Source organism: Equus przewalskii, chromosome 30 (assembly GCF_037783145.1).
Source record: "Equus przewalskii isolate Varuska chromosome 30, EquPr2, whole genome shotgun sequence".
In the NCBI taxonomy this organism is placed as follows: Eukaryota; Metazoa; Chordata; class Mammalia; order Perissodactyla; family Equidae; genus Equus; species Equus przewalskii.
The window spans coordinates 4,226,990-4,242,545 of NC_091860.1; the positions used below are offsets into that span (position 1 = coordinate 4,226,990).

At 33.8% G+C, this 15,556-nt stretch overlaps 1 protein-coding gene across 21 annotated transcripts in view; it reads right to left on the reverse strand.

Moving 5' to 3' along the window:
• The window catches only part of CCDC7 (coiled-coil domain containing 7), a 463,736-nt gene that overhangs the window by 227,444 nt on the left and 220,736 nt on the right, over positions 1–15,556 (reverse strand). For 17 of the 21 annotated variants that reach the window (XM_070601703.1, XM_070601701.1, XM_070601699.1 and 14 more), the window contains 2 exons: positions 4,827–4,931; positions 4,286–4,414 (listed from right to left, as the gene is read on the reverse strand). In XM_070601703.1, the coding sequence (XP_070457804.1) occupies positions 4,286–4,414; positions 4,827–4,931 (234 nt within the window). Of the gene's footprint in view, positions 1–4,285; positions 4,415–4,826; positions 4,932–14,046; positions 14,161–14,399; positions 14,489–15,556 lie in introns of all 21 variants that reach the window. The other 4 variants (XM_070601714.1, XM_070601721.1, XM_070601713.1 and 1 more) reach the window with 2 other exon arrangements.

The window sequence follows — 15,556 nt, forward strand, 5'->3', positions numbered from 1 at the left end:
TTGGTGTTTCTCTGTGATGGTTTTCTCAGTTTTTTCTTTCTTTATCATTTGTGTCTCTGTTCTGATTTTTTGTTTAGTGGTTACTATGAGGTTTTTATGGAAAATCTCATAGACAAGATAGTCCCTTTTCTGATCCACTCATATTTCCTTAGTCTAAGCAGGTTTCATCCCTTTCCTCTTCCCTAAGTTATTATCACAATTTATTCCATCTTGTGTTGTGAGTTTGTGATTAAAATGAAGTGATTATAGTTACTTTTGATGCTTTCCTTCCCTTATCTTTAATGTTAAAATTAGGCGTTTGCTAACCTGTTCTGATAGAGAGCTGCAATTTTCTGAATTTGTCTATTTATCTCCTTGCTCAAGGCTTTGTAAATTCTTTTATTTTTCAGGTATGAGGGCCTTCTTAAGCCTTTCTTATGGGAGTTGTCTTTTGGTGATGAACTCCCTTAGCTTTTGTTTATTTGGGAAAGTTGTTATTTCTCCATTGTATCTGAGGAATAGTTTCACTGGATAGAGTATTCTTGGCTGAAAGCTCTTGTCTTTAAGAATTTTGAATATATCATTCCACTCTCTCTAAGCCTGTAAGCTTTCTCTTGAGAAATCTGCTGAAAGCCTAATAGGGGTTCCTTTCTAGGTTATTTTCTTCTGCCTTGCTGCCCTTAATATTTTTTCTTTGTCATTGACTTTTGCCAGTTTTACTGATATATACCTTGGAGAAGGATTTTTTACATTTATGTAATTAGGAGTTCTATTAGCTTAATTTACATGTAGTTCCACCTCCTTCCACAAGTTTGGGAAATTCTCAGCTATTCTTTCTTTGAACAAGCTCTCTGCTCCCTTCTCCCTCTCTTCTTCCCCTGGAATACCTGTAATCCTCATGTTTCATTTCCTAATTGAGTCGGATATTTCTTGGACAATTTCTTTATTTCTTTTTAGTCTTAGTCTCTCTCCTCCTCCATCTGCAGCATTTCTATATTTTTGTCTTCTAAATTACTAATTCTGTCCTCCATAATATCAGTTCTGGTTTGTAAGGATTCCAGGTTTTTCTTTATGTCATTCATTGTGTTCTTCATCTCCAACATTTCTGATTTTTTTTAATAGTTTCAGTCATTTTTGTGATTGTGATTCTGTTCATTAATTTTATTCCTGAGTTCACTGAACAGTCTTTCTGAGTTTTCTTGTAATTTGCTGAGTTTCTTTATGATAACTATTTGAATTCTCTGCCATTTAGGTTACAAATTTCTGTGACTTCAGGATTGACTTCTGGGTACTTGTTTTTTCCTTCTTGTCTGGAGTGTTAATATACCTCTTCATGCTATTTGATGGGTTGGACTTATGTCATTGCATAGTGGTAGTATCTAGTCACAGATTCCACCTGCCACCACCATGGGGAGCAGGAGCTGTGTTTTCTGAGCTGGCTGCAATCCCTTGCAGTTGTGCCTGTCCATTAGAAGCTGTGCAGGCAGGGCCCATCTGCATTTGCCTGTTGGCCACTGATGCTTTACACATGTAGTCACAGACACTTTGGTGGGGATTCCCTGCTTTGGCTGACTGGCCAAGCTGGTGTGCCAGGCGGGAGCAGGAGAGGGGTGTTTTCTTTAGTGCACACAATCCTGCATGCTCCAGCTCTGTACTCACTGTCTTCCCACCTGGGCTGCTCAACTTGGTGAGGGTGCCACCATGGTTGCTTAGCTGCCTGGGTGTGGAGTGTTCCCATGGGTTTGGAGGCAATTCTGAGAGTGAGAATGTTCCCATGGAAGGCTACTTTGTCCCCCTTCTCCTCTCAGAGTTGCACGCTGCTACTATGTGAGGTCCCACACCCTAGATTGCTGCTGCTCAGGAGGGAGAGGAGATCTGCTTACCTCCACCACTGCTTCCTGAGGGGTCCAGCATCCCCACCTTCAGACATATGGCTGCATGGATCTTTCAGATGTCTATTGTGCTGTGTGGAATCTTTTGTTGGTTTATGAATGTCATTTTCATCGTAACTTAGTGGGGAGAGACTAAGGGAAGAGTTCACTCCACCATGGTGCTGATGTCACTCTGGAAGTTCCAAGATTCTTAATTTGAGATTCTAAATTTTGAAATTAAAACTGTATCTTCAGGTAAAATATTTTCATCTGGTATCTTATGCATTTTCTCAGCTAGAGGAAGAGAGGCTTTTAATCCACCAAAGCCTAAAACTGCTTTATTGTGAAGCCTCTGAATTATTTAAATATACCAAGAAACATCCAAAGTTTCCTCTCATTTTTATAACAAACAAATAACCACAATTTTTTAAATGATCAAAAAAGAAGGCTGGTGAATTTTCAAAATGAACTATGAAGTTAAGTGTAGAAATCATGAGCGTTTTTACTGAAAGTATGTGGAGGCACTCTGTTACTTCATATATACACTTAGAAAGTTGAAAGTGGACTTCATTTTCCTAAGGTATTCACATTTTTAATGGCTTTTAAATTTTAAACATATGATTGATTTAAAAATTGGAATAATAATCATAATTCCAACATAAATTAAAAAAATAGAAAGATGGATTAGATGGGAAAAACAGAAAGTATCTCAAAATATTTAAATCCAAATATATTAATTATTATAATAATTATAAATACATTACATGTTCTAGGAACAGATAAAGACAATCACACTGGATTTATAAATAATCTAACTATAAACTATAAGATACATCACTAAATTTTAATACAAAAAGGTAGAAATTAAATAAATGAAAAAAGATATGTCATGAAAATACTAATCAAAATAAATCTGTTACAGTTATGTCAATGTCAGACAAAATAGGATATAAGTCAGAGGACCTTACCAGAAATTAAGATGGTCTCTAATAAAAAATAATAAGTTGAGTTCACCAGAAAATATGTAATTTTTAAAATTTGTGTGCATCTAATAACATAGGCAGTACAAGAACAAGAGGACAGAACTACAAGAAAAGATAAATTCAAAATCAAAATAGGAGAATCCAATATGCATCTGACAGTAAAGGGCAGAATGAACAAAAAACTCAAGGAAATCAAGAAGTAAGAAATTTAAATAATACAATTTTTGAAAATTTGACAGTGGATGCATGTAAGGTTGTATCAGGACACGTATCTATGAGCCAAATTATGCTTAATTTAATTAAAAATTAACATAATTAAAATAATTTAATAGTTTTCATAATTATCATATTTACTACTGAGTCTATTCTTTCCAGCAGCTCCTACTGTTAAGCAAAACATTTTTATATAATACTTCATCCATGCTCTGAGTTAGAAGAAGAAAGACTTTTAAATGCACTAAATAGAGAAGCAGATCTGTAGTTTAAGTACTAGATTTGCAATATATGGTAATTAACCAACAATATTTCATCTCATTTCTTAATGATATAAGCAAATCATACTTTGTGGTAATAAACAATTAAAAGAGACTGTCTATTGAAGCATAAATATATGTGACTACATTTTCACTTGTGCACATAGAATCAGTCTTGTTACTTTTTAGATAGAGATATCAATAAATTAAAATTAATAATAATTTAATATTGGTTAATGTTAATTAAAATATTCTCTAGCTTTCTTACCATATTCATAGTTTAGAATAAAGTTAAAATTTGGGGTATAAATATGTCTAAGAAAAAATGTGTAATAATATTAAAATATAGAGCAGAAAAGAGAGTAAAAGAAGCTGATCAGGCAGGAAAAACAGGAAGAACAAGAAAATGGTGTTACTTAAACCTCAAAATAACAAAATTGGGTGAAATGTGAATTATCAGTGCTAATTAAAAGACAAAGATATCAGACTGAACTTGGAAAATACACAACTGTGAGCTTCATACAAGAGATACAGAAAAAAATCATAAAGATATAGGAAAGCTAAAGCAGCAAGATAGAAAAAACATCTATCATGCAAATACCAATCTGAAAATGGGTGGAGCTACAGTAACAGCAGGTGGTTAAGGCAAATGAACAAACAAAACTATAAAAATGATAAAGTAGTTTCCTTCATTAGGACTGTCCTCTAAGAAAATTATTAATTTTAAATTTATATGTATGTTAATAATAAAGTGTCATGCGACATAAAGCAAAACCTGACATAAGATATAGAGAAATCCATAATCATAGTGGGAAATTTAGCACATCTAACTCAGGAATTATAGAATGCACAGATAAATCACCAATAAAGATCTAAAAGTCTGAACACAATAATTGTAGACATATTCATGAACTATGGAACAAAGCTCTCTTAAATTTTAATTTAAAACAATTTTTGAGGTTTTTAATTAATTACTTACTATCAGAACTTTCATTTCCGGTAGCTTCAAAATTCTTAGCTTGAAATTGGCTTCTTAAAACTAAAGCTATGTCTTCAGGTAATTGATCTTCAACAGCTATACTATCCTTTTCCTGTATTATAAGAAATGCTAAATAGAAAAACAGATCGATTATAAAACTTCTGGGTATGCCAAGTAATCTGAAAAATTTTTTCTAATTTGTGTAAAATTAGAGAAAGAGAACTGTAAAGTTACAGCAGTGAAAATATTTATTTAAATAGATCATGTAATTGAAGTGGGAAATTTGTGTGAATAGTTTTCATGAGTGCTTGTGGAAGCAATCTTGTTACATGGTAGTCACAGACCATGCAAATACCAAACAAAAAGTATCAAAGCTTTCACTTTAGTTCTCTAGTTATCTTAGGGTATTTACACTCACATCAAAGGGTAAAATTCCTACAAAATGTATGCTCAAACACATATTCATAAACCAAACAAAAAAGATCTTTCGATGAGCTTAACTTAAAATAACTTAAAAGATATCTATAATTATTATACTTACCATTGCGTCTCTTCATTCTAGCAGCTGCTTTCAACATTTGCATGTCGGTATTTGACACTGCTTCATTCTCAAGAATAAGATTTTCAGTTGATTCTCCATCATGAGCTACATGAAAAGATGCATTTAGTCTACTAAACAGAAAAACAGATCTATTGTGAAATTTCTAGATTTCAAATTTAGAACAAGTGTACAGTACCACTTTCTCGCACTTTTATAAAGTTATAAGTAAATTATCATAATTCTAGATCTGACATGAAAATTGTGAGAAAAGTTTTAATGGGTTTGTATTTTAAGCTGTTTCATTATTTCTAGAACATAACATTAAGTGGAAAAAAATGAAAAAGAGGATATCTATTATGCCAGCCTTTGGGTAAGAAGAAAGCAAAATAAGAAAAAAAGTAGAAAGACACTTACCTTTACAAAATGATACACAAGAAAGATAAATCAGAAAACAGTATACTTAGTTATCTTCAAGGGGCTGGCAGGAGACTGTGGAGTGCAAAGAGAAGCAATACAGAGGGAATGGTACTTCTCTAAGTACACCTTTTGCATATTTATACTTCGAGAAGTAGGGTAATGTTGTGCATATTCAAAAAAATCACATTAAATCAACAGGATAAGAAAAGAGAAGTAAAAGTGAAAATAAATGAACAAACAAATGAAGCTTCTAAAAGGAAAAACAAAGCACTAATCCAAGTAACCTAAGAATACAAATCTAACATATATCTTCATTCTTAGTCAAGAGACTAAGGTGCAAACAAAATCCTGAACTCTTTTTAGTACGTTTTAACCCTAGTGCTATGTGCTAAGCAATTATGAAACACATTTAAAAGCATTATAGGATATATCAAGTGAGTAAACGTGTTGATGTTCTTCAGAGTCAAGTTTATACTGTGGAAGAAAGGACATACACATACAAAACAAAGGGAGGAAAGAACAAGACCTGAGGGGATGGACTGAAATTAAAGTTGCCCATGAGAACTCATGATTTCTAAGTATGTCTATTTATGTGTATGAAGGTATATATGAGTATGAATACATATCACAACCAAGTAAAAGTTAAACGACCTACTCCTAAATGACCAATGGTTCAAATAAGAAATCACAGGGAAATAGAAAATACTATGAGACGAAGGAAAACAAAATCACACCATACCAAAATTTATGGGATATAGCTAAAGTGATGCTTAGAGGAGAATTTATAGCTACAAACACCTATTTTATTTTTGAGGAAGATTAGCCCTGAACTAACATCTGCCACCAATCCTCATCCATTTGCTGAGGAAAACTGGCCCTGAGCTAACATCTGTGCCTATCTTTCTCTATTTTTGTGGGATGACTGCTACAGCATGACCCGACAAGCAGTGCATAGGTCCGCACCCAGGATTCAAAACAGTGAACCCCTGGCCGCCAAAGTGGAATGTGTGCACTTAATTGCTGTGCCACCAGGCGACCCATACAGACATCTATTTTGAAAAAGAAGAGAGGCCACAGTCAATTAACAAAGTAAACCCAAAGAAAGCAGAAGGAAGCAAATAATACAGACTAGAGCAAAAATAAGTAAAATAGAGTAGGGAAAAACAACAGAGAAAATCAACAACCCCAGAAATACTTGGTTGGTTTAATAAGGACTGAACCATATTAACATAATAAAAGACAAAATGTAATGGAGTTTCTAGCTAGGGCAATTGGGCAAGAAAAATAAAAGATGTCAATATTAGAAAGAATGAAATACAACTATCTGTACTTGCAGGTTTTGTATATAGAAAATCCTAAGGAGTACACATACCCCAAGAAAGCCCAAACCTATTAGAATAAATGAATTCAGCAAAGTTTGAGGTTACAAAACTCAATTGTATTTCAATACATTAGCAATGAGCAATCAGAAAATAAAATTAAGAAAACAATTCTATTTACAACAGCATCAAAGGCAATAGAATACTTAAGAATGAATTTAACAAAATAAGTGTAAGACTTGTATGCTTAAAACTAAGAAACATCATTGAAAATAATTAAACAAGATATAATAAATGGTAGGACATGCCCTGGTTATGGATTGTTAGACTTAATATTGTTAGGATCACAATACACTTCGAATGATCTACAGATTTAATTTAATTCCTATAAAAATCCTAGGTGGCTATTTTGCAGAAATTGATAAGGTGATACTAAAATTCATATAGAAATTTAAGAGACCTAGAATACCCACAACAATCTTGAATGTAAAAAAAAAAGTCAGAGAACTCCTACCTCCTGATATAAAAACTTACTACAATAATCAAGATAATGTGATACTGGGAATAATCACAGGTATAGAGATCAATGAAATAGAAACAAGAGTTCAAAAATAAACTCTTATGATCAATTGATTTTCTAAAAGGACATTAAAAAAAATCAGTAGGGAGAAAATAATTGTCTTTTCAACAAATGTGCTGTGAACAACTGAATAGCCACGTGCAAAAGAATGAAGTTGGACCTCAGTGTCACACTATATACAACTCAAAGGGGATTGTGGACATAAATATGAGTTAAAATTATAGAAGTCTTAGAATAAAATCTAGGAGTAAATTTTTATGACCTTAGCTTAGGCAATAGTTTCTTGAATATGGCACCAAAAGTACAAGTGACAAGCGAAAATGCAGATAAATTGGACTTCATCAAACTAAAAAGTTTTGTGACTCAAAGGAGAAAGTAAGCTAGAGTCTTCATCACTCACATGTCTGCCCCAGCTAAGGCTGTTGATCAGAGGATCTTATATGTGGGCTCCCTGGGGCTTGAGCTTCTCAAGACTGAGCATTCCAAATGAGCCAGGCAGAAGCCATGGAGCATCACTTACACCGTATTCTACTCAGGGAAATGGTTACAAGCTAGTCAAACTCAACAGGAGGGTACAGAGACTACACTTCTTGACTGGAAGTTTCAAAGAATTTGGGGCTATATTTTTATACTGTCAAGGTATATAAATTACAAAAGTTTAATTTAAAGTAATTTTGGATCAACATTGAATATTATACAATTCAGATTTAAACATAATCCGTGATAATATTCATTACACGTGCAATGACAAAAGTTACATTTTCCTTATTAAAAGTAAAGTCCTCTATTTATTTTACATCAATTATATAGGAAGAAGCACAATTTATGAACAAAATTTTCAAGATGTATGTTATTTTTTGTTTTGATTCAAATATATATTACTGTAAATTGAAATTTAACAATATGAAGTTGCATAAAAAAGCTAAATTCTGCTTTATGTGCTGATATTTTGAAGTCTTTTAAGTTGACATAAAAACAAACACCAGGTTATTTTCAACATTTATTTTTCATTTGTAAACAATGAGATAAGAGAGTACATTTTATATTGCTATTTGCAAGCATTTCTCTTTAACATTCAAAATTTATAATAGTGTTATTCTCATTAAGTGTAAAGCTCAACTGGATATAAATATCATTGCTTTTCCATTCAAACATTGATATTTATGTGCTAAGTAAATTTACAACACGCAAATCAGCAGAATTATCATTTTATGCTCCACATAGCTTATTTAATAACAGTATTTCTAATTCTTCTTGCATTTAACTGAAAGATACACTAAGCATATAAATACAATTATATACAACTGAGAATAAAAGCCATTTGAAACTGAATAATAGAGAAGTGACATCAGCAAGATGGTGGACCAGGAGGTCCCAGTCCTTGTGTCCCACAAAAACAATGATTTAACAAGTATCCATGGACAAAACAGCACTGGGAGTACTCTGGAATACAAATAAGAAGTTGCAGCAACCCAGTGGATGACAAATACCAAGGATGGCCACATAAAAAAGTGTAGGAAGCATTTTACCTTCATCATTCCATTCCCAGGCTGGCATAGCTTAGTGTCAAGAGGAAGGTCCTCAGCTGTTACTTCTCCCCATTGGGGAATAAAGAACAGGAGAACCCCAGAAGAATGGACCACTGAGGACCGCAGCAGCACTTGCTACTACCATGGACCCCCCACAGCCTTCACTGATGTAGACCCAAGGTGATGGAGCTGCATGGAGCTCAAGCTGCTGAGCTTCCCTATAGCCTGTGCACCCCTCCAGACCAAACATCACTGTGCAGTACCCAGGCCAGCACCACTATAAGTCGCCCTAGACCAAGTGTTGCCACATGCTTCTAGACCCAAAAGCCCTGCACACCCTAAATCTTCATTACACAATCTGGCATCAGACTCTGTGCTGCCATGCACCCCATCCAGCCAGCACCTTCATGCTCACCCACAGATGAAGTTGTTTCCCTTTAAAGTCAGGAAAAGGTGACTGCTCTTTCAAATGTGCAGACATCAAGGCAAGGCCACAAGGAACATGGAAAATCAGAAAAACATGGTACTACCAAAGCACACAACAAATTTCTAGGAACTGATCTCAAAGAATGGAGATCCATGAATTGTCTGACAAAGAATTCAAAATAGTTATTTTAAAGAAGCTCAGCACAAGCTACAAGAGAACACAGATAGACAGCTGAACAAAAACAGGAAAATAATATATGAACAAAACAAGAAGTTCAGCAAAGAGGTAGAAACCATTAAAAAAAAAAACCAAATTCTCAACTTGAAGAATACAATGAATGAAATGAAAAATTCAATAGAGAGTTTCAACAACAGACCTGATCAATCCAAAGAAAATCAGCTAATTCAAAGATAAGTCATTTGAAACTATGCAGCAAGAAGATAAAAAATTAAAAAGAATGGGGGCTGGCCCCGTGGCCGAGTGGTTAAGTTTGCGCGCTCCGCTGCAGGTGGCCCAGTGTTTCGTTGGTTCGAATCCTGGGCACAGACATGGCACTGCTCATCAAACCACGCTGAGGCAGCGTCCCACATGCCACGACTAGAAGGACCCACAACGAAGAATATACAACTATGTACCTGGGGGCTTTGGGGAGAAAAAGGAAAAAACAATTTTAAAATCTTTAAAAAAAATTAAAACGAATGAAAAATAGTGAAGAAAGCCTATGAGATTTAGGGGATATCATCAAGTGCAACAATATATGCATTATGATATTCCACAAGGAGAGAGAGAGAAAAAGACAGAAAGCTTATTCAAAGAAATAATATCCAAATCTGAGACAGGAAATAGACATCCAGACTTATGAAGCCTACAGGACTCCAAATAGGTAGAACATATGAGTTCTACACTGAGGCACATTATAAAATTAAATTGTCAAAGTCAAAGAGAAAATTAAAAGCAGTAGGGGAAATGCCCAGTAACAGATAGCCTACCAAAACTTAATTAAGAAGAAATAGAAAGCCTGAACGGATCAATAACAAATAAGAAGTTTGAAACAGTAATCAAAAATCTCCCAAGAAAGAAAAGTCCAGAATCAGATGGCTTCACCAATGAATTCTACCAAATTCAAAGAATTAATACCAATACTTCTTAACCTCTTCCCCCAAAAAAGAAGAGGGTACATTTCAAAACTCATTTTATGAGGCCAACACCACCCTAATAACAAGGCTAGACAAAGGCACCACTAGATATAGAACCAATCTTAATGTTCATCAACGGTGAATGGATAAAGAAAATGTGATACACACAGTGAAATATTATTCAGTCTTTAAAAAGTAGGAATCTTATCATATGAAACAATATGGAAAAAATTTGAGGGCTTTATGCTAAGTGAAATAAGCCAGTCACAGAAGGACAAACATTCCATGATTCTACTTATATGAAGTACCTAAAGTAGTCAAGTTCATACGAGCAGAAAGTAGAATGGTGGGTGCCGTGACTGGGGTTGGGAGAAAAGGTGAGTTTCTGTTCAATAGGTATAAAGTTTCAACTTTACAACATAGAAAAGTTCTAGAGATCTGTAGTACAATATTGTACTTATAGTTAACAATACTGTAACTGTACACTTATAGTTAACAATACTGTAACTGTACACTTAGTTTGCTAAGAGGGTAAATCTTATGTTACATGTTTTTTTAAACCACAATAAAAAAGTCAGTTAAGTTCACTTCCATATGTCCAAAGGTGGAGAGACAAATATTTGGAGAATAGCAGTAATGACTATTAAATTAATATAAACGCAAAAATCCAAAATAAATATAGTAAATTAAATGAAGTTGTATATTTCAAAATGCAGCATGTTCAAATAGGATTTAGTCCAGATGCAAAGATGGCTCTATATTTAACTCACTACATTGACTGAAGAGAAGAACCATATAAAAATCTCAGTTTTTATGATTGATTGAGAATGATTTTTTCAATATTAATTGGTAAGGAATATAAAGAAACTTGAAAAAGGCAACCTTAAAGGAAATATACTTAATATAAAACAATAGGAGCATTCTCATTAAAGTCAGGAATAAATAAAAGATGCTTCCATAACTGCTATTATTTAGCATTATGCATTTCTTCAGAAATGATATACAGATGGACAAGAAGCATATGAAAAGATATTCAACATCAATAATCATTAGGGAAATTCAAATCAATACCACAATGAGATATCACCTCACAACCTTTGGGATGACTGCTATAAAAAACAAAAATAAAAAATAACAAGTATTGATGAGGATGTGGAGAAACTGAAACCCTTGTGCACTGTTGGTGGGAATGTAAAATGGCACAACTGCTGGGAAACAGGATAGATGTTGCTCAAAGTATTAAAAATATAACTACCATATGATCCAGCAATCCCACTTCTGGGTATTTATCCAAAAGAATTGAAAGCAGGGACTCAGAGAGATATTTGCACACTCATGTTCACTGCAGCATTATTCCCAGAAGTCAAGAGTTGGAAGCAACACAAATGTCCATCAATGAATGAATAGATAAACAATATGTGATATATACATACAATGAAATAATAGCCTTAAAAAGGAAGGAAATACTGTCATATGGTACAATATAGATGAACCTTGAGAACATTATACTAAGTGAAATAAACCAGTCACAGGAAAACAAATACTGTATAATTCCATTTATATGAGGTATCTAACATAGTCAAATTTATAGAAACAAAAAGTAAAATGGTGGTTACTGTGGGCTGTGGGGAGGGGAAATAGGGAGTTGTTTAATGGGTTTAGAGCTTCAGTTTTGCAAGATGAAAAAGTTCTGGAGATCTGTTGTCCAACAAGGTATATATAGTCAACACTACTGAACTGTACACATAAAACTGGTTAAATGGTAAATTATATATTATGTGTTTTACCACAATTAAAAATAAAAAGAAATTCAAACAGTAAAAGAAATAGTTTAGTAAAGTACTGGCTAGTTTGCAATCAAAGTAAAAAGGAGCATAAAGAGCCCAGATATTCTAGGACTTATAAGATTGAAAATGAGACTGTTTGTTCTCAGATCAAATAAGTGGACATTAAAACACACTTCAAGACAAACACCAAATCCAGAAACTTCCATAAAGAAACTACTTTCAGGCTAAGAACAAATCATGATGTGTCTTTTTTTTTTTACATCATTTGTTAATTCTTCTAAAAGACTTTAGGGATTCCTAGTAAGTTCCTCAAGCTGTAAAAGATGTCTCACAGAAAAATTAATAAAGGCATAGTCACAAAAAAAGGATATGCCCAAAGTATGCTAGTTAAGTCTAGAGAGAGGCCTGGTTTGAAAATAATTTTGAGTGTGCACAGATTTTGACAAATGAAGTTGACTAAAATAAAACTTACAGAAAACTCACAAAGTTTTTGTGAGAGCTTTATTGGCAAAATCACTGCCAGTCTAGATTTAAGAGATTATAATTGATTAACATGCAAGAAGACCTCTGCATCCCAAAGTTTCTACAGACAGCAGGCAGGCTCAAAGCTATTCAGTTTCCAGGGAAGACATGTTCTACACAGCTTTCTTCAGCTGTGGTTATGGAGGATGATCTCAGAAAATGATCATCGCAGAAGGTGGAGCAATTGTCTAAGGAACTACTTCCAGAGAGTAGAACAAGGACTTAATCAAGGAACATTTCAAATGGTGACAGGTGCCAAATTTCCTAATCTTATATTAGGGGCATCTTCCAAAATTTCCAGTGGAATATTAGAATTGCTATAGACCAGTGAGACTCCCATGTGTTTCCATTATTCCCTTAATGGATTGTAAGAGTTTACTGCATTTATTCTGTCTGTGTTTTAGCAATATATGTTGAGTGTGTGGGAGAAGATAAGTTGTCTTTTTTGTTAATAGGTTTCTGGTTCAAGATAAATCAAATATAGACCTTTGGAGATCATCAGATCCTGGACCTTAAGCCCAAAGCCATGGTTGGCCACACTTTAATAAGCAACTCATTTGTTCCCTGACCTGAAAAAATAGATGCCTAAATCAACAACAGAGAAACATGTTCTTAAGAACTTGTAGGAAATGATGAGATGTGTCTTTATTTGCTTTGACAACTTGGTCTTTTTACTCAAGAATTATACCTTTGATCATTTCTGTTATTGTCATTATTTCCGTCTTTTTTTTGCATGAGCAACAAAAAATAACAACTCATTTAACATCAAAAGTTTCTGAATGACTTTTGAACAACTACACTTGCCACTTTTAAAAGTTTTCAAAGTCATTTACACTAGCTGCCAAATTTTAAAATGTAAAAGTTAAAATCAATGCATATTAATAAATTCCATTAATAAATGTATGCTGAATATAATTTTAAAATACTTGGTAGTATGTGTTATTTTTATACTTACTGCCATGTTTTTAAATTTAATCAAGTCCAGTTTTTCTAAGGTGTTTGGTCTTTCTGGTCTTAGTATACAGACATCAACCTACTATTGACTGCCGTATCTTTCTTCTCACATATACAAGAAATGCTTGAACAAACTAAGTTGAGAAATATATGAACTGTGAAATCTCTGAAAAATGATGAGACATTTCTTACCTCATTACATAAACTTATTTACTTTTCATATATATTTCAATAGTCTTCAATGTTTCCTCAAATTATGTTAATGTTGTAAGCTTAAAATCTGGTAAAATGAACAATAAACTATAATGATAAAATAAATTTGGTGTGACAATAAAAATAAGGATTATTATCATTGGCTTATTGGTTTGGAATTCTTAATTTATTGTTTAATATAGGCAATACAAATGCTTTTAACTCTAGTTGCAAGTTTCTGCAGCAGTTATAGATGACAATAAAGTTTAAATTATAAAAAGAAAATGATGATACATACTTATAACTAAAGAATTATCTTAAGTATAATTTTATAAAATAATGAAGGAATCTATTTACCACTATGTCTGTGAGAATGAACAATTCCATGTTTTTAAATTTGAGATTGGACATTTGAGCCTGACTCCTGATGCACAGGAAAACTTTTATCTCTTCTGTTATCCATTTTCTGTCCTGCAAAAGGATATGGTTTTAGCCCAAAGGTAACCTAGATACCTTGGAAACTTTGAACAAGCATATGACCCTTCCTCCAGGTTACATAAAATTGTTATATCTCCTTGTTATAAAAATATATATCTGAGTTTCTGATATATTCCTTTTTTAGCATGTGTACTAGGAACTATAAAGGCTAAGTATACAAACTGTGATAATAAATAAAAATTAAAACTAGACAAAACACAGGAAGCACATACTTTTGGGCAATGGAAACAGCATATGACTGTGATCCCTTAGAGAAGAGAAACACATTATTCACCTTGGTCTTCTTCTTCAGAGTGACTTCCTGGTAGTAAAGAGAAGTACAGTTCAAGTATAGACAAAGAATCTCTTTTCAGAGACAGAGATTAAGGTTTGGGTCTAATAGGGTGAGTAGAAATTGTGGCACAGAAACTATCTAAGGTATCAGCATAGACAGGGCACTTGAAATTTGCATAAAGTCCTTTAAGTCTTTGAAAAAATACTAAATTGTCAATAAACAGTACAAAACAGAATGAAGTCTGGGAAAAAAATTATTTTGGAGCTGTGAGCTGAGTGGAGACTACAGATAGTGCAAGGTGATGGGAGACACGGGGCTCCCAATCCTCCACAGTGGAGAAAACTTGCTAATATCCAGAATGGTTAGCTGAGAGCTCAAAAAGGCCACACTTTAGGAGTAGGGATCCTCTAGCTCTAAAGAAAGGACTAATCTAGGTGTGGACTAACAAAGCCCCAACCAAACTTCAACAGGACAAAGCTGAGGCAAAAATAAAGTAAACACCTTCAAAAACAAAAAGCAGTACTTTTCAAAATAAGAAAACACAATCAAGATTCAAAACCATAGAATCTATAGTAAGTAGTATATAATAAAAAAAATACTAGACATGCACATAGGAAAATATGACCCCAAACCAGGGGAAAAAAACAGTTAATAGGAATGCATCCAGAGATTACACAAATATCAGGATTGGCCAATAAGGACCTTTAGAAGAGCTATTATAAATATGTTCATGGATTTAAAGGAAAAAATAGACATTATGATCGAACTGATGGTAACTCTCAACACAGAAAAAAACTATTAAAAAAACATTAAATGAGGAGGTGACATCAGCAAGATGGAGGGTTAAGAGGTCCCAACCCTGTCTCCCCAACAAAAACAATAAACAAACAACTATATACTGACAAAAATAGCTCTGGACTACAACAAAGCAGCAGAAACCCTGTGGAGCTCAAAAGCCAAGGATGGCTGCACAGAAAAGCACAGAAAGCATTTTACCTGCATCACCACATCCCCTATAGCAGCTTGTTGCCTAGAGGGATTCCCTCAGAGGGTTTTCACCCCACAGGGAAAAGGAAAGCCAGGGAACCCTGGCAA